At 42.2% G+C, this 23,597-nt stretch overlaps 1 protein-coding gene across 7 annotated transcripts in view; it reads left to right on the top strand.

Annotated features, from left to right (window-relative positions):
- PANK1 (pantothenate kinase 1) overlaps nucleotides 1-23,597 on the top strand; it is a 101,589-nt gene that overhangs the window by 72,657 nt on the left and 5,335 nt on the right. For all 7 annotated transcript variants that reach the window (XM_053909723.1, XM_053909722.1, XM_019445048.2 and 4 more), the window contains 4 exons: nucleotides 3,618-3,970; nucleotides 13,379-13,632; nucleotides 18,563-18,739; nucleotides 19,255-19,378. In XM_053909723.1, coding sequence (XP_053765698.1) covers nucleotides 3,618-3,970; nucleotides 13,379-13,632; nucleotides 18,563-18,739; nucleotides 19,255-19,378 — 908 coding nt within the window. The remainder of the gene's footprint in view (nucleotides 1-3,617; nucleotides 3,971-13,378; nucleotides 13,633-18,562; nucleotides 18,740-19,254; nucleotides 19,379-23,597) is intronic.

The following is a 23,597-nucleotide window of genomic DNA, read 5'->3' as shown; positions in this document are numbered from 1 at the left end:
TTCATGCTCTGTCTCTCTCTGTCTCAAAAATAAATAAACGTTGAAAAAAAAATTTTTTTTTTAAATAAAAAAAAATGAGTAAACAACACACATAAACAGAAAAGACATGAACATAGGTAAATGAAAGCAATTTCTCTTGCCATGTAAACTAATACAGTATTCTGATCTCTATTCCCTTACCTCAAGCAAAACTGCTGATACAACATTTAACGGAATTTTCAGAGCTCTACACTTTTTTCCACCATTCTGTTGAGTGGCCAGCAAAAGCTTTGAAATGAGCAGGAGGTGAGGCAGGAGGAAAGTAGCAGGATTCTAAATAACATATGAAATGTTTAGGTCCCCTGTCACGTTTTTTAAAAGTAAGACCTCTTTGCGGATGCTTGTACTTACCAGCATCCACAAAGGACCACGGAGGGACCCCTCATCGCAGAGGGCTGGGGGCAGCTGTGGCTTCGTGAATCCTGGATTTCTACTACAGAACTAGGTTATTTTCTGGGTTTCACACAGCGTGTTCTGTCCATCCTGTGCTGGGAAGTCTCCTATTTTTCACTGTCACTGAATTATTCTTATGTTCTTTTTTACTTCTGCATGTACCGAAATGTCTGAGTGTAGAATTTTCTCCATCCCCTCCCCCAGTCTCTAGCTTCCACCCATACAACCTGCTTACCTCTGCCACCTCCTAAAGGTATTAACAACCTGGAGGGATTGATAGCCTTCTATATCTTTCAGCAGATATATAATCATATAATCATAAACCTACGGGTCTCCTTTTCACCTGCCTTCTTTCCTGCCTTCCTTCCCTCCCCCTTTTTTTTCAAACCAAATTATTTACACTTCTGGCTATCTCTTACCTTTCTCATTAACAGAAGCTTAGGGCTATCTCTCCAGGCAGCTGGTATAGATCTCATTCATTCTTTTCGGTGGCTGTCCAGTATTCCATGATTTGGAAAGAATACACTGTGTTTTCCTGTTACTGGGTAGGCAATTTGTTTTCTGTTCTGTTTTTGTTTTTGTTTTAATTTGGCCACTGCAAAGGTTGCTGCAAGAATATTCTTATATCTATCCTCAAATGCTGGTGCTTTTTGAATATGGTCCAGGAGAGGGATTAGCTGGATTAAAAATGTACTAGTACTTTTCATTTTACTAGATGTTGCCACAGTGTTTCCAAATGAGTAGCCTATCAAAGTTCCAGAATACCCTTCCCCCATCCTGTCCAGTGGTAGGTGTCTTTCCTACTATGAGAAGAAAGGATTATACCTGCAACACTGATTGCATAGTCCTGACACCTGTTGACACGGCACAAGTATTTCAGTGGAGGTTGAAATTAGGGCTCTGGTCAGCCTACGTGGTTGGGGTGGTTGCGATTTTATTATACTTCTGAAAGAATCTGTAGGGAGTTTGTAGTAGGAAGAGAACTGGAGACCATTATACTGCAATCCACTCCCTCCACAGATGCTGGAAATGAGATCTTAGAGAGGTGGAGGGAGTGACAGTGAGCTGGTTACTGGCTCCTGCGTATGGGAAGCTGTTGTGAATCCTGATTTGAGGCTTTCCCTATTACCTATACTGACAGCGAGTTTTAGAGACCAGACCAAGAAACGTCACCTGTGAGTTGAACTGACCAGTGGTGATGAACTGTTTCCGGTTTTCTGTGATCTGCCGGGACAAGCGTTTGCTTTGCAAACTTCCGTAGTTATCACAGGACTTGGTCTTGTCACCTCGGTCTTGTCAGTGGAATCTGCTGCTCTTAGTCTTTGGGCGAGTTTGGGGTATCATTTTTCATACTGTTAAGGGTTAGTGCTTCCAAGTGTGGAACAGCCGGCTTGGATTACAGCTAAAATGACAGCAGCGAAGCACTGGAGAGAAAATCGCACGTGCAGGGATGGCTTCCTGCTGTGTTCCTCTCCTTCCACCCTCCCCAGCCTACTGATGTCGAGGGCAAAGTAGTAGGGCAGCCCAGAAAAAACAACTTCTGTGGGTCTCACTTATGCTCCTGGCAATGTGACCTCTGGGTGTGGCATGCACAACCTGACCAGGGCTCATATGGATGTTCTCTAGGGCGGAATAAAATCAACTTATTGAAAGAAGTCATTGTATCTCCCTGTATCTTTTTTTAAATTTTAATTTAATTTAATTTATTTTAAGAGATGAAGACAGTGCAAGTGGGGGAGGGGCAGAGAGAGAAGGAGAGAGAATCCCAAGCAGGCTCCCCACTGTCAGCACAGGGCCTGATGTGGGGCTCGAACTCAAAAACTGTGAGTTCATGACCTGAGCCAAACCCAAGCATCAGACGCTCAACCGACCGAGCCATTCCAGGCACCCCTGCTCCCTATATCTTTAAACTCAGTTTTAATATTACAGTTTCAGATTTAGTCCATGGAGTCTACTGATGGAAATGAAAAGGGAGACCCCAGATTTTGGAATCTCATTTGGGTTTGCTCTGTGTTCATTGCAGAGCATCTGACTGCACAGCGTTAACTTTCTAGGCTGCCTCTGAATGAAGTTAGTCAGTTCAGGGAGCTCAGCCTGTTCTTTTCATAACAAAAATAATTATGATGGAGATTTGTTTTGTTATAGATAAACATCTCCAGGAGGCTTTATAGATATATACGTATACACACACACACACACACACACACACACACACACACACCATCTCCTAAAGGCTTGCCTTAGGTTGCAGACCTGGTCAGGAGCTGTGCTCATTTGTGGGCTTGCCTGTCAGAGGCCATGGTTCTTCCAGTTTAGTGATTCCCAAGCCTGCAGATTGGAACCACTGGGGAACTTTCAAAAAATACTCATGCCCAGGTTGCAACCTTGAATTAAAGTCAGAACCTGTGAGAGAGGAGACCAGAATTGGGATGCTAAAGGCGAGTCTGACGCACCGCTGGGTTGAGGACTCCTTAGCAGGCCATTTGAGATGAAGAGAGTGACTCTGCTTAATGAAGAAATGAGCTATAAGAGGAGTTATAACTTTTTAGAGTTCTGTCACCATAGGATCATCATCTCTCATCACCCACTTTCTCTCACTTTCTCCTTCCTGCCTATTCTGTAGATTAAAGCAGTGAGTCGGCTCATGGAGGCAAAAATTGAATACTCTATCAGTTGTTACTGCAAAGTGCCCTAGGGGTGTGCCAAGTGGGTTAGAGACCATCACGCCTCGGGTACACCTGGCATAGCCAGTTTTTCCCCTGGCATTGGAACAGATCACTGTTTCTTTGACTGAGATTCTGATAAGAGAGCATTTGAGAGCCATGGTGCCTGCAAAAAGAAATCTTTAAATATTGGAATTGCGCTCGGCTTGGGGAGACACTCGAGCTCTGAGAAGCCCTAGGAATTGAGACGAGCCTAGGGGACTGCAACGTCTTAGTTCTCTTCTCAACCTCAGTTCTGAGGCACAGTCTGAGTGGACTATGGGCAGACACATGGGCACCACTCGAATGGTGGATTTCCCCTTGCCCATCTCTTCTTTTAGGCACGTCTGGTTGAATTCAGGTGGCTTGGATATTAAATGTACGTTCAGATGTGACACCATCGCATTTCGTTATTGAATATTCAGAAATTGAACGTCTCTCCCAATGCATGGGATTCACCAGTACTATCTTTCTGTCCTCTAGCCTTCCCGTGGTTTGGGATGGACATCGGTGGAACGCTGGTTAAATTGGTCTACTTTGAGCCAAAGGATATTACAGCCGAAGAGGAGCAAGAGGAGGTAGAGAACCTGAAGAGCATCAGAAAGTATTTGACTTCCAATACGGCTTATGGGAAAACCGGGATCCGAGACGTCCATCTAGAACTGAAAAATCTGACCATGTGTGGGCGCAAAGGGAACCTGCACTTCATCCGCTTCCCCAGCTGTGCTATGCACAGGTTCATTCAGATGGGCAGCGAGAAGAACTTCTCCAGCCTCCACACCACGCTCTGTGCCACAGGAGGTGGGGCTTTCAAGTTCGAAAAGGACTTCAGAATGGTATGTCAGGTTTGTACTTGCTAAACCACAAAACCACCTGGCTTCTCATATGGGAGAGCTAGACTACTAGTCTTGGGCTCTGGACAGGTTTACCTCACCTTGTCTGTGCCTCCGTTCCCTCCTGTAGATGAGTAGTTCCTACCTCCTAGGGTTGTTAAGGTTTCGATGAGACAGTAGTATGTCCCTGGCATTTAGTAAATGCTCGTAAATATTAGCTATTGTCATCATCTTTGCTACAGCTACTGTTGCACAATATGCCAAAGATGAGATTGTATCGATCCCTGTCCGAAGTATCTTTGACTTGTCCACAGACGCTTTTCACGGCGTCGCGAAAAGCATAAACACCATGCCGGTTTTCTAGCTAGAGAGACTGAGGCCCGCCAGAGAGGCTTTCTATACATCCTGCGAACATTTTTTACTGCCGTCTACCTATTATTTGCTCTGAGTGTCTTTTTTTTGTTTTGTGACTGTCACTCAGAAGTTTTGTCCGAGACAGAAATGAAACACCTGATACTATTTATAGGTGACTTCCTTTATTAGCGAGTAAGATTTGGGGAGCGTGATTTCACGTACTAAGAATAATGCTGTCTCCCAATGGGCAGTCCATACCAGCTCTGCATTGCTCATTTACATTTGAGAAAACTGGCTAAATGGAGGACACGGATGAGTAAGATATCTCATGTTTCTCTTTCTTTAGCCATCTTTCAACAGCTGTGTGTTCCAACTTCCCCATCTCTGCAGTCAGGATAATCTCTATACCACCCAGCCTCAACCCGCACGGAACAAAAGGAGGATAAAGTGAAATAATGGATGTAGAAAGTAAAGAGAAAATCAGGGAAGCTAGGCTCGGCAGAAGTGACTGGACATTAGAGACGAAAGGGTTGGAAGACTTGGGGGCTAGTCTTGCCAGAAAGTTGAAAATGTAGTGAGATGAGTTACAAAATACACGTTTTCAAAGCCTGGGGTACATGGCATCTCTTTCCCACCAAAGGGACCCAATGATCAAAGAATTTGGAAACTGAAAAGGCTGAGATCCAGGGGCATGAAAATTAAATTTGAATTCATCATTGGAAAAGCACTGAACCTGAATTTTAGTGTTGTCTCTGCATTTAACCAGCTGGGTGACTTCGAGCAAGACATATCCCTTTTTAGTTTCATCATCTGTAGAAAAGTGGCAGGAAAATGAAGAGAAGAGGGAGGAGTTCTAGGACATCAGAGCCTGAAGTCACCTTCGGAGACCAGAAAGTATAGCATTCGTGGCCTACATGGATAAGGAAACTAAAGCTAAAGAGAGATTAAGAGGCTTCAGTAATGGGCACCTGGGTGGCTCAGTCAGTTAAGCGTCCCACTCTTGGGTTTGGCTCAGGTTGTGATCTCACATTGATGAGTTCGAGCCCCATGTCAGGCTCCATGCTGATAGAGCAGAGTCTTCTTGGGATTCTCTCTCTCCCTCTCTCTGTCCCTCTCCTGCTCACTCTCTGTCTCTCTTTCTAAATAAATAACCAAACTTAAAAACGTTTTTTAAAACGAAGAGACTGTGATAGTGCCCCCTTGTAGGCACTAGGATGTCAGCTCAATTCTGATTCAGGAGAAAATGCTGAGCCAGCCCTAGTGCTAGGAGCTTCCTTGTGTCAGCCTATCTGAACACCTCCACTAGGGAGCTTAAAGGGAAGCAAGTTGACCTAGAGCATTTATGCAACATCCCTCAATGCCTCCGTTCCTCCTTCTGGGTAATGTACATTCTGAGAGAAAGTTACTCAATATATGTTAGCCGTGGGCAAGTGTGTTTCTCAAGGTTCTGAACTAAGCGAGGTCATACCTTATTACCACCAAAGTAAAGAAGGCGCTGCTCCTTCAGGCAGGCTGTTGGAGCCTAATGAATAGATTGGAGCAGGGAGCAAGTCTGGAGTATTTGTCAAACAGCCTGGCCAGCTGGGGGCGTACATCCATAAAAAAGTAAATGGGTTGCCTTCTGTTTCCATGCTCAGTCTCAGCCAAAGCGAAGACAGAATTCATCGCTTCCCGTAGCCTGTTTGCCAGGGTGCTGAGTTATGTGCCCCTATCCTTCCAAAGTTTGTGAGGATGAATAGGTCTTACCATCCTCTGTCCACAGTACACAAGTATGTATTGTGCTCCTTCTGGGCGTCAAGTACCGTTGGGAACAAAACAAAGCCCCTGCCCTTGAGGAGCTACCTTATAGTGTGGGGAGATGGTCAGTAATTAAATAAGCAAGTGAATATAGAAGGTACCGCCACTACACACACGCGCGCGCGCACGCACACACACACACACACACACACACACACACACACATATATGTATGTATATTATGGAAGAAGGAAAAAAGCAGAGTAAAGGAGATAGGGAGTGTTGGGAGATTTTAGTGTGATGAGGTAACATTGGTGCGGGAACCAAAAGAAGTAATGAAGCACATCAGACCAGTATCTGGGGAAGGGTATTTTAGGCAGAGGGAACAGTAAGTACTAAGACCCTTAGGTGTGCTAAATGCAAGCTTTTGTCTCTTCCCTTTTCCAGAGTAGAAAATTGAAGGTGCTTACGTGGTTGGTTGTAAATGATCAATATATATACTAAGGAATCTGACAACATAAAGCAGTATATAGCATATATATATATGGATATATAGCATATATATATGGATATGTCCATATATATATATATATACATACATATATATATATGTGTATGTATGTATATATATATATATATATATATATATATATATATATATGTATGTATATATATATATATATACTATAAAGTCCTGTCATTGTTATTGTATAAAATTACTGATTGGGGTATAATACAGCTTTGCAGAAATGTGTTTTTAAAGCCTGAGTAGTTAGAGCTAACTGAAAGATGTTCAGCAGACCCTGAATAGTCAGCAATTGTTATAACTAATGACTATATCTTTTTCATTTATAGTAAATATACTTAAATCCTTAAATAATATCAACTAGTCTTCATCCAATTTAGAATGTACAAGAAAGAGCTATACACCATGAGACAAGCATTAAGTTAGACCCCCATGTAGAATACTTTCAACTGAACAAAGCTGCAATTCTTTCTTCCTTATTTTTCCCTTCTTTTTTTTCCTCTCTTCTCCTTTTAACATTTTAGGGTCACTGTCACAAATAAACTTCTGACACTCAGAAGTTAGCCTTCTGAGTTAATGATACACCAAAATGGAACACAGAAGAAAAACTTAATCTAACTACAAATGGTCTAAAAATTGATAAGCCAATGAGCAATCCCACCATTGAAGAAAGTGATCTTCAAGGAGAAGACTTGTCTATCCCCTGTCTCTATTCTGTGAGTTTTCTTTTGAAGAACTCACTAGAGGGGCACCAGGGTGGCTCAGTTGGTTAAGTGTCCGACTTCAACTCAGAGCCCATGGTTCACGAGTTCGAGCCCTGTGTTGGGCTCTGTGCTGACAGCTCAGGACCTGGAGCCTGCTTCAGATTCTGTGTCTCCCTCTCTCTCTGCCCCTTCTCCACTCATGCTCTGTCTCTCTCTCTCAAAAATAAGTAAACAGTAAAAAAAAAAAAAATTAGTGGAAAAATTATCAGGAAGAGGGAGGACAATTGTGGAAATGTGAAAATCTAAATCTAAGTGGATCATTCAAGAACATTTATTAGCTTGGTTCCTATTATTAATCCAGGGACTAATTCGTGATATTGCAGCAGCATAAGGTTTGGTAGACAATGTCATTCTCCACTTGTGACTGGCTTGACGCTATGGCCTCTTTATTATTGGGTGCAGGGAGGAAGAAGCCATCTTGCAGGTTTTGTTATATTTCTTACTCACAGAACGTGTTTGAAAAATTCATCTGTCTCGGGTCTCCTAGGTCTTCTTTGAGAAGAAAAAAGAGCCCAGAGTGAAATTTGTAATTCCGAATCAACTCTTTTATATGCAAATTATTCTTGGTTTCTGCCATTGGTGGTTTCTCCATCTTCCAATATGTTTTATGGAACCAGTGTCCTCAAAAGCGCCGTTGGGAAGTGTAGGGTATCATCCAGATGTGTATTTTATTCATGTCTAAAATACAATTTGGTGACTTATTTCTCAACTACAGGGGAGTAATATAGCTGGTTTGGGGCAGGTCCATCAAATAACCCCATAAGAGTGGATATGGAACCTCTTGGGATGTTTTTGGGGTTTTTTTGGTTTTTGTTTTTTGTTTTTTACCAGATTTATCTATTTAACTCCTTATTTAGTTATTTTTGACAGACTGGGCTGAAGCACATAAGGAGAACCTTTCACCTAATTGTATCCTGAGCATGCCTTGTGTTTAGGACCCACATTTTTTCTAATATTAGCATAGAGGTATCATAGAACTCCCTCTACAAATTAGGGTCTTCATTGTGGAAATAGTGTTTCCAATAGTGGAACAGTGCATTTCAACTCAAGAGAAGAAGTCCCAAATTATTTTATTTCTCACATAATTAGAACCCATGTGTATAGTTCTTTATAGTAGCCAAAACATTTTCACACAGGTGTCTCATTTGATTCTTCTTTTTTTTTTTTTTTGAGAGAGAGAGAGAGAGAGAGAGAGAGAGAGAGAGAGAGAGAGAGAATCTCAAGCAGGCTCCATGCTTAGTGCAGAGCCCCACACAGGGCTCACGCCCACAACCCTGGGATCATGACCTGAGCTGAAATCAAGAGGCAGATGCTCAACCAACTGAGCCACCCAGGCGCCCCTCATTTGATTCTTGAAGATAATAGCTCTATGAGTTAGATAGGGCAGGTGCTATTAGGGAGAGTATGTGACCTTATTGAACACCTGTACTCACTGTTCTGGGGTCATGGACTCATCCCAGCTCTTCAGCTCCTAATACTGTGTGGTCCAAGGCCCAGCAGCATCAACATCACCTGGGATATTGTTAGAAATACAGTCAGAATCCCTGGGAGTGGAGCCCAATGGTCTGTGTTTCAACAAACCCTCCTAGTGATTCTGATGGGTCCTATAGTCTGAGAATCCCACCGCACCCATACGCTTGCTCGGGTGACTTTAGTACTGGGCAAACAATGTGAGTTCATCATAGTTGTAAGTTTGAAAGTTTTTTCTACTCTACCTCTTCCCCTACTTGCTAGCCTTGGGATCCGGGATAGGTCACTTAACAGCTGACCCCTGGTGATGCGTTTCATCTGCAAAATGAGTAATAATAATAATAATAATAATAATAATAATAATAATAGCTTCCCTGCCTCAAGTCCTACAGATGAGATCATACAATTTTTTTACTAGCTTCCATTATTTACACAGAGTTTGAGTCTTAGGACAAGCTTAGGTTTGTTGCTTTTATATTTGGGGAGTAGTTTAAGCTTAATTATTTAGGAATTGGCAGAAGCCATACTTTCTGAAAGTGGTGAGGAGACTTACAAGCAGTGGGGTGCTGGGGCCAGTTCCTACAGGCTTAAGAGAGCTCATTGTGTGCATGTCTTCTCAACTCTGTGTTAGTGACATCATGTTGGGAGCTTGAAATTAGCCATTGTGGGGGCGATTATGCCACAGAAATTGGTAAATGCTATAAAACAGGGCTTTTGCTCCCAGAGAGCTGGTTGTTAAACATTTACCAGCACACCTTGGTTACAAGATGATGTTCACATTAGTTATAGCTTCATCTGTGTGTTTGCTGGATCTGATGTTTCAGATCTATCATCATTTAAGACCCATTATAGAGATGAGCATTAGAATATATATAAAGTTAGTAGGATAGAAGTCAGAATCAGCCCACAGAAATGTTTGGTTGGCCTGCAATATTTTTAAAAAGTTAATTCGCTGTCAGATAATTTATTACACTGAGCTCCCTTTACCATAGGGCAACAATGGGCTACAGGCGAATTGTAAATATGTGTATATTGTTCTGTGTGCAACAATCCCCATCATCCTGTTACTTTACATCCACTCTAGGGCTTCACTCTTCATGTTTTCTTACTGTCTCCTGTAGGTATTTGCATTTGTTACCCCCGATATAAAAAAAAAAAACTAAATGTGTTTTTTGGAGAATGAGTGTTTTTCCATAGCTAGGATCTGAACGTGCTGTTTTAGGCTTTCCACAAAGTTATATAGTTGTATTTACAAAGTAGAAAGTCTGGGGAGTAATTCCCATCTTGTTCTGAATTTCAGTTGGTCTGTTTGAATATCCAAGTAAGGACTTGGCCCATTGCTTAACACTTGGGAGCCTGGACTTTTTCCTGGATGGTGAAGACTTTTGAGGGAGGTCTCTACAGGTCTCCGAAAGTGACTAATTTCTGTTTCCCAGTTTGGGGATGCATGACCTGGGCTTTGGAAATATCCACCCCTCAGTAAAATGTATAGCAGAGATGTTTATTCGCTGCTAGCACTTTATTTGAAAATTTTTTTAATGTTTATTTATTTATTTTGAGAGAGAGAGAGAGAGAAGGAGTGATGGGAGGTGGGGGGCAGAGGGAGAGGGAGAGAAAGAACCCCAAGCAGGCTCAGCACCGTCAGCAAGGAGCCTGACACAGGGCTCAAACCCACAAACCATGAAATCATGACCTGAGCCGAAATCAAGAGTTGGACACTTAACCGACTGAGCCACCCAGGCGCCCTGAAAATGATTTTGATGGGAAAAATGAGATAACGATGTTTTCTTTCAGATCAAAGTTTGTATGTGCTTAGTTTATTTGCCTTGAGGTTTTTCTTTTTCCACAGCATAAAAGCTGTGCCACACCATGTCTCTACGTTTGTGATGTTGGCTCTGGGCATGGCTGTCAATATGGTTGATGGACCTCTGATTAATTTTTAAGCAGGTTAACCTATGGTCCCAAGACTGGCTGATGAAATTGATACTTTTCAGTTTGGTTTGACCCAAGAAGCACTAACTTTCCCTGTCCCATTGAAAAAAATGTTTATTAAACAATTACGATGGGACAGGCCTTTGAGCGCTGAGCTCAGGGGCACCTGATGAACCATAAACAAAGCCTGGATGTGGTTAATGCTCTAAGCGGAAGAGCATGGGGTTTCATATGTGTCATACAATCTTTTCAGGTCTGCAGGTAGTTTTCTACCTAAAGTATTACCCCCTTAAAACGTATATGATTACTTGCATCACACCCCAAGTTTTCACTTGGTAAAAAAAGGAAATGTTTGGAATCATGTATGAGATAGGTTTACTTTATCAGCAAGTGTCATTTAGGATGATTGTTTCTGGGGACCTCCTTTCTACTTGTTGGATGATATGCTGCCCAATTCATGAATCATCGAACAAAGCCAATTAGATCTTTAAATTAAAAAAAAAAAACAACAGAATAATTCTTTGTATAAGAAAACTTGTACCACCTTGCTGGTAACCTGTTCAAACTAATTCTGCTCTATAGGTATAGATTTAGTGGGTTTTGTTGAATGGGAAAATTCAGATGGGTGATATGAAGTCAAAAGTTTTCTTCCAGCTGCTAACTTTTATAATGAAAACGATGCCTTTCTGGCAAAATATCTAAGTACAGCAATTGTATAGGTTGTTTCCAGATCCCAGAAGTACTTTGCATTGTGGAGACAAGAGAAGAACAGGGAGTCACTGGGAGCTGTTTGCTAGCTGTATCACCGAAGGAAAGTTATTTAAGCTCTGGGAGCCTTAATCATAAAGGATAAAATACCTACTTTTGGGTTCCCTGAGAATTAAATGATCTACTACAAGTTCTTAGCATGTAATACACAATAAACACTAGCTATTATTTTCTTAAAGATTTTTTTTAATCTTTATTTCTTGTTCTTTTTGAGAGAGAGAGAAAGACAGTGAAGTCCGTGAATCTGTGACCTGAGCCGAAGTTGGACGCTCAACCGACTGAGCCATCCACGCAGCCCCCCAAAGATATATATATTTTTTAATTTAAGTTAGACCTGACAAATTATCTTCTTTCATTAGTTCAGTGTCATACTGATGATTTTTAGATTTTCTTTTTTCTTTTTTTTTTAGTCCATAGGAAATGATCCTCAACTCATGTTGATGATTATTAGATTTTTTCTTTCTTTCTTTCTTTCTTTCTTTCTTTCTTTCTTTCTTTCTTTCTTTCTTCTTTCTTTCCTTCTTTCCTTCTTTCTTTCTTTCTTTTTTTGTCCATGCGAAATTATCCTCAACTGAGACATATGGACCAGCAATAATACGACTCTTGGGGGCTATGAATTAAACTTTTGAGGATGCAAAGGAGCCATTCTCCCCTAAGCCTGCCCCACAGCCAACTCATTCCCATTTTCTTTTTTCCCCCTGTACCTGGGAGAATGGGAGTTTTTGTCTCAGAGGAGCATGAAAAGGCACTTTAGGACCACCTCCACTGTTAATAAAATAGCCAACATCTTTTGAGCCTTTTGTGCATATATTATTATCATGAAATCTCTACAACAACACTGTACAGTGGATATCATCCCCATTTTACAGAGAAGCAGCCTGAGGCTTGGCAAGTTAAATAACTTGCCCCACATCCCTCAGTTAAGTGTTAGAGCTAGAATTCAAAGCCAGGTCTATCTAAACTCCAAAGCCCAGGCCTGGGAAAAGGAGAGCTGGATTTCGAAGGCTCAGAGGTGTTTGTCTCCAGCTCCTAGGCTCGCTGTGCCTCCCTAAGGACCTCATCATGTCAAAGAAGTGTGGGATTCTCTCTGCTCTCAGAACATTCTCACTCTCTGCCCTGCAGGGGAGCCCCGGTCTTAGCGATGCGCTCTGTTCGTTTCCTGTGGCTGCTGTAACAAATTATCCCAAACGTAGTGGCTTAAGACAACAGAAATGGATTCAGTCATAGTTCTGGAGGCCACATGACCCAAATCAAGGTGATGGCAGGACCACACTTCCCTTAGAGGCTCTCGGGCAGATTCTGTTCCTTGCCTCTTCCAGCTTCTGGTGGCCGTTGGCATTTGTTGGCCTGTAGTGCAGTACTCCAATCTCTGCCTCTGTCTTCACCTGGCCTTCTCCTCTGGCCATCGGCTCTTTACTGTGTGTCTCATAAGGAAACTCGGCAGTGGACTTAGAGTCCACTCAGATAATACAGGATGTTCTCTTCATCTCAGGATCCTTAACTGAATAACATCTGCAAAGACCCTTTTTCAAAATCAGGTAACAGTCACAGGCTCTAAAAATTAGGACATGAACATACCTTTCAGGGCCCACCAGTTCAACCCATGACACATGCTACTGGATGCTTTCCCGGAAAGCAGGCAATTTCCTGTCCCTCATTTCCCACTCTGGGCAGACACGATGTCCGGCAAAGGTGCTTCTCTGGCAGAATGACTAATTACAACCAGATTGCACAACTCAGTGTTTCAAAAATATTGTCATGCTTTTACTGTTAATAACACATTTTAAGTCCAGCTAAAAGCCTACGGGGCTTCCCCGGAAGTGGTCATAGCCTCTCTCATGAGGTTTTGTTCTCTTTCAGATTGCTGACCTGCAGCTCCATAAACTGGATGAACTGGACTGTCTGATTCAGGGCCTGCTTTACGTCGACTCCATTGGCTTCAATGGCAAGCCAGAATGTTACTATTTTGAAAATCCCACAAATCCTGAATTGTGTCAAAAAAAGCCGTACTGCCTTGATAACCCATACCCTATGTTGCTGGTGAACATGGGCTCGGGTGTCAGCATCCTAGCAGTGTACTCCAAGGACAACTATAAAAGAGTTACAGGGACCAGGTAAACATGGTTTCTACTAGAAGAACCTTTCTGTACTTAAATCCAGGCGTCTCTCTTGAAGATCAGTTTGTAAAAAGATTCTTTGTACTGAGTACATTTTTAAAAGAAGGATCTTACGCTCCTCAGCCAACCAGAAAGGATTTATTGCATGATATGTTAAAATAGTAGAAGGATGCTTTATATAAAGGTGAATAAAACACAGTCCTTACCCTGCTGGAAACTGGTCAGGTTGAGGGAAGGATTAGCACACACCAAACTGAAGGCAGTCCATGTTAAGTGCCAAATGAATGGCAGGGACAATAAGAGAGTAGAATCCAGAAGAAAGGATGCTTGGGATGGTCAGGGAGGGCTTCGAAAGAAACCTTCTCTTGGAATTTCCTTGGTGCCTGGCACAGGATGCGTGGCTTGAAATAAATCACCACTGCAACCAGTGAAGCAAACTGGGTTTACAAAAAATGGGTTTTTTTTACCCTGAGTTAAATGTTCCAGCTGAAAGCCAGAATGGTTGGCACAGGGCACAGGGACTCTGCAAGTGCAACTGACGGGAAGACAGTGCCGCAGCTGCACTTGGGCGGGGTGCCTTGCTTTTAGTGCGCGCACACGCCCAAGGGCAGTTGTGCCCAGCTTCCTGTTCGTAGTGATTCAACAGGGGCAAAAGAATCCAGTGTCAGAAATCTCTGAGAAATGCTAGCGTAAACAAAATCTAGGAAGTTTTTCTTACTTCTAAGTGAAGGATTCGGTGTGAAGTGTTTCTCCCACCAATGGGAGCACAGAACCCGTTTTTGGAGGAATAACTTAAGGAACCAGTGCCAGGTGGAATGCATGGTTTTGTACATGGTATCAAACCCGTCGTTGTTAATAGATGAAGATACCGTGGAACTTCTCTGGGCCTCAGTGCCCTTGTTTGTGCCACAAAGGGGGTTGTTTCTTAGGTCATTTCTATGGGCATTTCTAGTGCTGAAATCCTCCACTATTCCTTCCCCATTAGGAGAAGAGCACAGTTTTTCGGGCGTATTTCTGCCCTGTGATGGGTCCACATTAGTCAGTGTGATTCACCACTGGGGAAGGGAAGATTTAGTCCTCCAGGAGACTTGGGCAATGTCTGGAGACATTTTTTTTTTTGGTTGTCATAATCGGATGTGGGGTGTGACTGGCATCTAGTGGCTAGAGGCCAGGGACACCGCTAAATATCCTACAAAGCACAGGGAAGCCCCCAACAACAAAAAAGTACTGAACCGCAAAAGTCAATAGTACTGCTGTTGAGGAACCTTGGCATGTGCGTGCGCACACACACACATACACACACACACACACACACACACACACACACACACACACACACACTCCGACTGAATCCTGCTTGTGTTCAGAATATCAAATGTTAATCGCTACTCGGCACACATTTTCTCAGTGAGAACAGAACAGAACTAAGCTTCCTTGCTCACAGAAGAATCACAGCTGTCCCACGACTGTATTAGGACTGTCACGAGTGTCAAAGACAAGTGAATATTTCGGCCAAGCTGGTTTTACCTTAGAGAGTGATCTCCTAATACAAGTACAGTTTTGAAGAAACTACAGACTTCTTCCCAGAAGGAGTCCTTGATTGGTAGGAGCTAGTCCCAAGGTAACAAGCTAAATAAACACTTTTCCTCAGTTAGAGATATTTATAATTTCGTTGATTAACACTTAGCAAATTCATGCATCACAATCACAATTAATTCTATTTTCTCAAACTTGGAAGTTCCAGGAATCTAGATCATCTTCTTGAACAGCTGCTAATGAGCTAATTGTGGTGTTTGGCTTCTATTACATGTGTAATCATGCTCATGAATTCCCATTCTTGGTAAATGCCCATGAATGACCGGTGTGTTGAAACCATCAACAGACCCTGTCTGGATATCCAAGTTACTATGCAAATGCTTTTCAACCAGTAGTTTTGGAAACATGCTATAGCCGACTGAAGGTTCATAGAGAGCCCTTTCGAGGGCTGCCACAAGTAGGGGAAGGAAAGGAAACATCAGTTCTGTGGGCTGCAGCTCCTCCTTGGCCAACCAGAGTTGTTCTGCCAAAGGCTTCCAAGTTACAAAAGCACCGATATAAACTATTATGGTCGGCAAAGAACGTCAGTTTGTAAAACACACTTTGGGAATCACTGATCTAAGCAAATTGGCTTCAGCTTTAAGTTTACTACTGCTATCGTGAACTGGTGGCTATAACTCCAGGTTTTTGTGATTATGTTATACTCTATTTTCTCAAACATTTTTATTTTTAGGAAGCCACATTATTACAGGAGATCAGTTTCTTTTAAGCATATGACTTTATTATTTTTTTTTAATTTTATTTTTTATTTTTTTAAATTTACATCCAAATTAGTTAGCATATAGTACTTTATTATTTTTTTAATGTTTATTTTTGAGAGAGAGACAGAGAGACAGAGAGAGGGGAGGGGCAGAGAGAGGGAAACACAGAATCCGAAGCAGGCTCCAGGCTCTGAGCGGTCAGCACAGAGCCGGACATGGGGCTCAAACTCACAAACTGCGAGATCATGACCTGAGCCGAAGTCGGACGCTAACCTGACTGAGCCACCCAGGCGCCCCTTAAGCATACGATTTTAAATGGTTCGTTTCATGTTATGTGTAATTTTATCGCATCCTAGATGAGGTAGTGACCCCTTTTTTGTTCTATTGACGCTACTCCAATTTTATTGTAGAAGCTAAAGAAAAAAGAGGACTTTACAGCTGACATTGTTGGAATGTGCAGATTATTAAAAGGGGAACGTAAAGAATTTTGGAACTTAGGTGGAAGCAATAGCGCAGCTCATCTCATTGTTCTGGAATCTATTTTAAGGGCACAAGCCCTCAGTAATTGAAGGTTTCTTCTCCTTTTCCCTAAAATCCCTCACTACAAGGTTGTTGGTTTTTGGAAAAAAAAAATGATGATGATGCTATTCGACAGCTGCTCCCTGGCAGTGTGTTTTTGTCTCCAGTTTGCTGAGGGTCTTACCGTGTCTATGGAAACAAACTGATGTACCTGATCATGAGCAAGAGAACCACTTTGATTAAATCCTGGTTAGCAGGTTGAGGATATTAATAAAGTGCTCTTCTGCGACTGTGCGTCCTTTCCTCCCATCTGCAGCGTGCCAGCGACGCACATGCATGCTCGCTTTCCCCACGCAGCCCCGATGCTTTGTCTGGAGCCACGGGTCATCTTCCAGCCACACAAAGCACTCGTCCGTGTCCACTCATACCAACACATCAGTTGACGAATTGCCTTCTAAGTCCGCCAATGTCTCCGGTTGCCTAGATTGAGAGTAGGTTGTTGACTGCCTTGATTGACAGGAATACCTGATGTTCAAAGAAAGGTTATTAGCATGGATGAAAGCAGCTAGAAGCATGAGAAATGACTTAAAAACATACAGAGACAAATCCAGATGGCACGCAAACCAAAAATTGTCCCCACTAAAATATACTAGCTTTGGAGGGCACACTGAAACCGACAACGTGTGTGCCACACCATGTTAAATGTAAATAAGTTTTCTTAGAGGAAATCCAAATGTCTACTGTGACGGACTTGCCAAGGCAGGGATGTCCATGAGATCTTTATTTCCTCCTGCTACTGCACCTTCAGTGTGGGTAGCTGCCTCTGGTGATGCCTAGCTACGTAATTTTCCACAAGGAGCTATCGTTTCAATCAAGTATGTATTTTTGTAAGAATCACTATTTAAGAAATATCACATACAGTTTCCTTTTAGATACAACTTAAAGAACTGTGTGCCTGTGTATAATCTGGCACCTTCTTGTCGACAGTTACTGACAGAAAATATAGTTTCCCCTAAAGTTTCTTGCTTCAAATTTAAATTTAAAATGACCTTCACCTCCACTTGAATTTTCTCTTAGAACTAAAAAGCCAGTACCCAAACACACATGGGCTTCCCAGGGCTAGCAGCTCGGGGAGCTCGAGGACAAAACTGACCTAAGCAATTGGCTCTTCTGCATTTGCTCGTCTACGCGGTAGAGTGAAACCCAGGCCTGGGTCAGTGCCTCTTTCCCTGCCCGGAGGTCACTGGTGATAGCTCCACTCCAAGCCTGCTTCTCTTTCTGTCACGTAACATTGACATTAAGACGCAACTAAATTCATTCTCAACTACCATAATTAGTTTCTAATTTTGTCTAAAGAGACTATTTTAGAAGACTTTTCCCCAAAACGACTGAAAGCTTCTAAAACATAGCTGAGCGTTGAAACTGTTTTATGACCTTTGTTACCATTTTTGACTACTGGGTCGTAAGTAAAATATTAATAACCTTTTCCAGAGTCTACCAGAAAAAAATCCAGTATGTGAGCCATCAGTGGTTTCCGTTTAGAAATTTCTAAGAAGGTTCAATGAGATTATGTCTGCTAGAGGTCAAGGTAAAAGATAACAGCTTCTGGGCAGGCTGTTCCTCACAGCCCTAGGTCAGTCTGGCTCTGCACTTGTGAACTTCGTGTACACAAGGTTTCTTTTTCCAAGTATTTGTATGAAGCTACATTTTTTTTTTCATAGCAGTCATTTCTCTGGTTATTTGCTGCTTTCAGACCACTTTACATAAGAGAGATCCTGATTCGGCCCCATTTTATAGGTGAGAAGACTCAGTGAGATTCTTAGGTTAGTGGCTAGCTGAAGGTCTCACAACGGAAATCAGTGAAAGTCTTTCTCTGGTTTTATTCTTCAATTCAGGGGCAAGTTTTCCTTGGTGTTTCTTTTTAGCCTCTGCCCTTTTTTTTTTTTAATCCAATCTACCCTCAAGCTATTTTGCACCCTCCACAAAATTCAAGTGCCCCTTTGTTTTTCTTCTGTTTTTATTAACCCGTATTAGTGACCTTGTTGTAGTTGGGGACTCGGATGGGCATATCTTAAAGTAAAATTTAAAAATAAACCTTATTGTTCCTTCAGTCTTGGAGGTGGAACATTCCTAGGCCTATGTTGCTTGCTGACTGGTTGTGAGACCTTTGAAGAAGCTCTGGAAATGGCAGCTAAAGGCGACAGCACCAATGTTGATAAGCTGGTGAAGGACATTTACGGAGGAGACTATGAACGATTTGGCCTTCAAGGATCCGCTGTAGCATCAAGGTAGAGATGAAGTAGCTAGGAGCCATAGTGTTTAAACAAGGCAACCTCTCCACCCTGGCCATTCACTTAGTTATTTTTAAAAATGTCAACCCACCAGCCTGGTGCAAGTATCTATGGTTATTGGAGCTCAGACTTGATCTCCCACCCTTTAGAAAGCACTGAGACGTTTAGCCTTTGATGCTTGTGCTTAAAATAGGGCAGCTTTGAAAGAAGGTCCTGGAAAACTGCAACAGTTTCCCCTGTTCCATTCTTGTCTAATATATCTAGAGAGCATTAAAAAAATTTTTTTTTCCCATTAATAGCCATGCTACTTTGCCCCTATTTAAAAAAAAAAAAAAAAAAAAAGGGCAGCCAACCATTCATATCGTAATCCTGTCTGCTTGTAAACCATGGTAGCCAAATCAGGTCATTTGAACTTGAACAGTTATTCATAAGGCTTTCCACAGTACTTTGGTGAAAGCGTGGGACCTGCCTGAGGATGATTTTGAACACTCTCGCTAATATTTCCAACATAGCTTTGGCAACATGATGAGTAAGGAAAAGCGAGATTCCATCAGCAAGGAAGACCTCGCCCGAGCCACACTGGTCACCATCACCAACAACATTGGCTCCATTGCTCGGATGTGTGCGTTGAATGAGGTAAGGCCTTAACCCAGAGAAAGACTTGTGTCATTCCTACACATCATCTTTAGCGGTGCAAAACTGTTGACCCTTACAAAATTGTAGATCCTTGGGAAGCCTGCCCTTTGTCCTAATCACATCTTGTAGAACGTGAGGGGTGTGTTCTGGGAAATGGAAAGGAGCATGTGTCTTATTTTTAAGAGGCACTGGATAATAAATGGTAAGCCATCTAATCATGGAAACCAGGTAAAATTTACCACACCTAGCATAGCCTCTCTGACCATCATTATCACCACGTACCTACTGAAATGTGAGGGAAAGACTGTGCATCCTTGCAGATAACTGCAGGTAAAGTGTTCCCCTTGCAAGAGTTGATATTCTCTCTGCTTTCAGCTTCTTTACAGTGTTGCCTTGTGGCATGGAGTTCAAGCAGCATTGTACAGGGCTATCAAAGCATAGAGAGCTTGCTACAGCCGAGGCCAGCCAGAGCCCCAGGCAGAAAAAGGGGTGGAGCCGGTGACAGGCAAAGTTTTGGTAACATGATTTGAAACACTGCAGGATTCCTGCAGGAAAACAGAACTCTTTTCCTGAAAGACGAGACCTGTAAAGTAGCAAGGCTCTCACTGAGTTGTGTTAGGAAGACAAGAAAGGGGTTAGGAACACGTAACATGCAACGGGTAATAGAAGTTATATTAAAGAATCACAGTCGCATCAGTGATAGAGTTCTTAAAAATATAATTTTAATAGAAATACATACAGAAGACGGTCAAATGCTAAGTGTACAGCTTGAATTTTCACACGCCTGTATAACCACCACTCAGATCAAGAAATAGAACATTACAGGTACTGCAGAAACCAGCCCCTGCCCCCTCCTAGTCGAACAGTGGGGTTTTAAACACGGTAAGAGGCGATCTTTATGACGGGTGGTGCCAGCCCGGCCTTTGAGCTCTGGGGTTACAACTTTGAACAGAATATGCCACTGGTCTGTGGCTCAGGGTCACAACTTTTTTAAGTCCCTGTCTGAGATGAAGTTTAAATGAAAGGCCAGGAGTTTAAATGCAAGGCTGAAATGGAAAGAATGTATTCCAGCCATGTGCCTTTCAAAGTCCACTGCAGTCATGGGACTCATTTTAACAGAGGATTTATTTTTTGACCTTAACCTTTAAAGGGAGTTTTTTCCAGGTAGCCAAACAAAGCCTGACCAATATGTGTGTAGTGGGCTGTCCTCACATACTCACAAAGGTCAGTTGGATGGCAATGTCCCCGCCCCACAGGGTCATAGATGCCCTTTCCCCTGCTTTCCACGCACTTTGAGTGAGCCAGCAGGTCTTTTTACAGAAATCATAATCACTTTAGGGGGAGGTCGACTGGTTTTATTTTTCACTCTTGATCTCAATTTCCTACCATTTATTGTTGGAGTGTAGCAAAAATGGTGGGGTATTTTTTTTAAGTATGGCCGATGAGAGGAATCACCTACCCGGTGACCTTGGGCAAGGGCTTTATTAGCCGGTGACCTGCCAGCGCAGGCTCCCTGTGGGCACACCACAAAGTGGCAGCAGGGTTTCCTGTCAGAGCCATAGTGTGAGCTCTTCAGTCATTGCTTAGCGTGCTGGAGTCACAGAGTGGAGAGCCCTTGAACTCGGCTACTTCATAGAGGGGCACCACGTTTACAGATTCTAAAATATTTTTGCTATGATTATTGGAATCCTGTAAAATGCTTCTCCATCAACATCAAACTCTTTATTCATATTATTGGATAGAAAATACAAACACATGGGGCGCCTGGGTGCCTCGGACCCAGCGTCGGACTTGGGCTCAGGTCATGATCCCATAGTTCGTGAGTTCAAGCCCCCCATCAGGCTTTCTGCTGTCAGCACGGAGGCCGCTTTGGATCCTCTGTCCCCTCTCTCTCTGCCCCTCCCTTGCTCATGCACCCGTCCGCACACATGCTCTCTCTCTCTCTCAAAAATAAACATTAAAAAAAAAAAAAAAGCACATGACACAGAGTTCTAAAGACACCGAAAGAGTATATGAGGAAGTGAGTAAGTATTTCCACCTGGAAATTTCCATTTCCATCTGGAAATGTTAGCCTTACTAGAGGTAGCCATTGTTCTCCACTTTTGGGGTTTTATTCTATCTTGTATGCAATAAAGGAGAAACATTTCCTTCCAAGGGCAGCAAAAAAAAACACAACACAGAGTTCTAAAGACACCGAAAGCGTATATGAGGAAGTAAGTATTTTCACCTGGAAATTTCCATTTCCATCTGGAAATGTTAGCCTCACTAGAGGTAGCCATTGTTCTCCACTTTTGGGGTTTTATTCTATCTTGTATGCAATAAAGGAGAAACATTTCCTTCCAAAGGCAGCAAACTCTACAACATTCTTTTTTTTTAACAACACTTTTATTGAGATATAATCTCACTCATACAATTCACACTTTACATATTATTGTATGTCTTGCTTTGATTGTTTATCAACTTTTTATTATGAAAATTGATAAGCCTACGTAAAGGAGTCGAATGGTATAAAGAACCTCCGTATATCTATTAACCAGACTCAACAGTTATCAAGACTTTGCCACACACACCTTATCTGTTTTCTTCTTCCTCCTCCCTCTGCTCCTCTCTCCTCCTTTTGTTCCTCCTCTCTGTTTTGCTAAAATATTTAAAAGCAAATACCAGACGTCATATCAGCCTACCTCATATACTTCAATATGCACTTCCGGGAATATTGCCTCTTGCTTTTTTACATGAGAATACATGTGAATGTTATATCTTTCCTACTGCAATGTTATTTTTATTTTTTATAAATGTTTACTTACTTATTTTGAGGGAGGGAGGGAGAGAGAGCAAGAGAGCCAGCATGCACCTGAGTGGGGGAGGGGCAGAGGGAGAGGGAGAGTCCCAAGCAGGCTCTGTGCTGTCAGCGCAGGCCCAACTCAGGCCCAACTCGGGGCTCAGTCTCACCAACCTTGAGATCATGACCTGAGTAGAAATCAAGAGTCAGATGCTTAACCAACTGAGCCACCCAGGTGCCCTGTCAACATTATTTTTTTAGACTAATTTCCTGAGATTTTCTCTAGTCTTTCTCTCTTTTTTTTTTTTAATTCATAGTCATATCTTTGACTTGCTTGGAATTTATTTGAAATGAGGACTGTCCATCAGCTTTTATTGTCATTCTGTTCCTTCTGGCTCATTACCAGCGTAATGCAGGACTGGGGCTTTGGTCAAGTCCCAGTTGGACTTCCTTGTTTTAGGTGAAAAGGCAGAAGTCCTAAATTTCATTAAATTTTTCTTTAATCTCAGTTTCCTACTTTGAGTGTTTCTTGTCGCATCTCAGTCTGAGCAGTTTGTAGCTACCATTCTTATTTGTGGAAGCTTATTAAAACCACCTCCCACCCGTCCACCCATGGAAAATTTTCACCGTAATTAATGGGCTCATCAACTTACACTGTCAAAACTGGAGACGGTTAAGAGGCCATGTTCCTAGATCCTGATTATTCCTGATAGACTGAACAGAAAATAATGTCAGCTTCCAAGTCTCTCTTCCATTTGACATAAGTGACCATAGCAACTGACTCTGTGAATGAGTGGTAGTGACCAGCTTTTGCATGGTAGACAGGCTGAGCTCAGTGTTAAGTGTGTGTACAGAATGCAAATCCACATCCATGTCACCAAAGCTATAAGCATATTTTTCTTTTCCATATTTTAACCCACATGCTGACCAAACAGGATAGTCCACCATACATCCTAAGGGTAGAGACTGGGAGTTGTTTCTTTTTGTATTCCTGGTGTTTGGTACAGAGCAAATGGGGCAAACCTGTTGGATGAATAATAATACCATTGCCGTTTTATTTATGAATTGGTTATAATAATAATTTATAGCTGGAATTTGAGGGATTGGAGGAATGCATAAGCAAATTTAGCTGAATTAGACTCCAATTACAATTTTATATGTGTGTGTTGGTAGCTGAATTTCATATCAGACCTAAGTCAATCTAACATAATACCTGCAAACAAGCCCAGTAGAGGTCTCTGCCTCGCCCAACCAGAATCTCACCCTCTCATTCTTGTGGAATGCACTATGACGTTTGTTCGACTTCATCTCGGAAATGCTGAAATAATTTCACTTAAAAAAATTCACTGTTGAAGGTCCTGGGAGCACATGGAGTATGGAACACTGGGTCTTTGCTACATGCTACTTTTATACTATCATTTCATTGTTTTCCTTTAATTT

The sequence above is a fragment of the Panthera pardus genome, unplaced genomic scaffold, assembly GCF_024362965.1.
Source record: "Panthera pardus isolate Hobbes unplaced genomic scaffold, ASM2436296v1 HiC_scaffold_22, whole genome shotgun sequence".
Taxonomy (NCBI): Eukaryota; Metazoa; Chordata; class Mammalia; order Carnivora; family Felidae; genus Panthera; species Panthera pardus.
The sequence above is the reverse complement of the archived record's forward strand: the minus strand, read 5'-3'. Positions and strand labels throughout refer to the sequence as shown.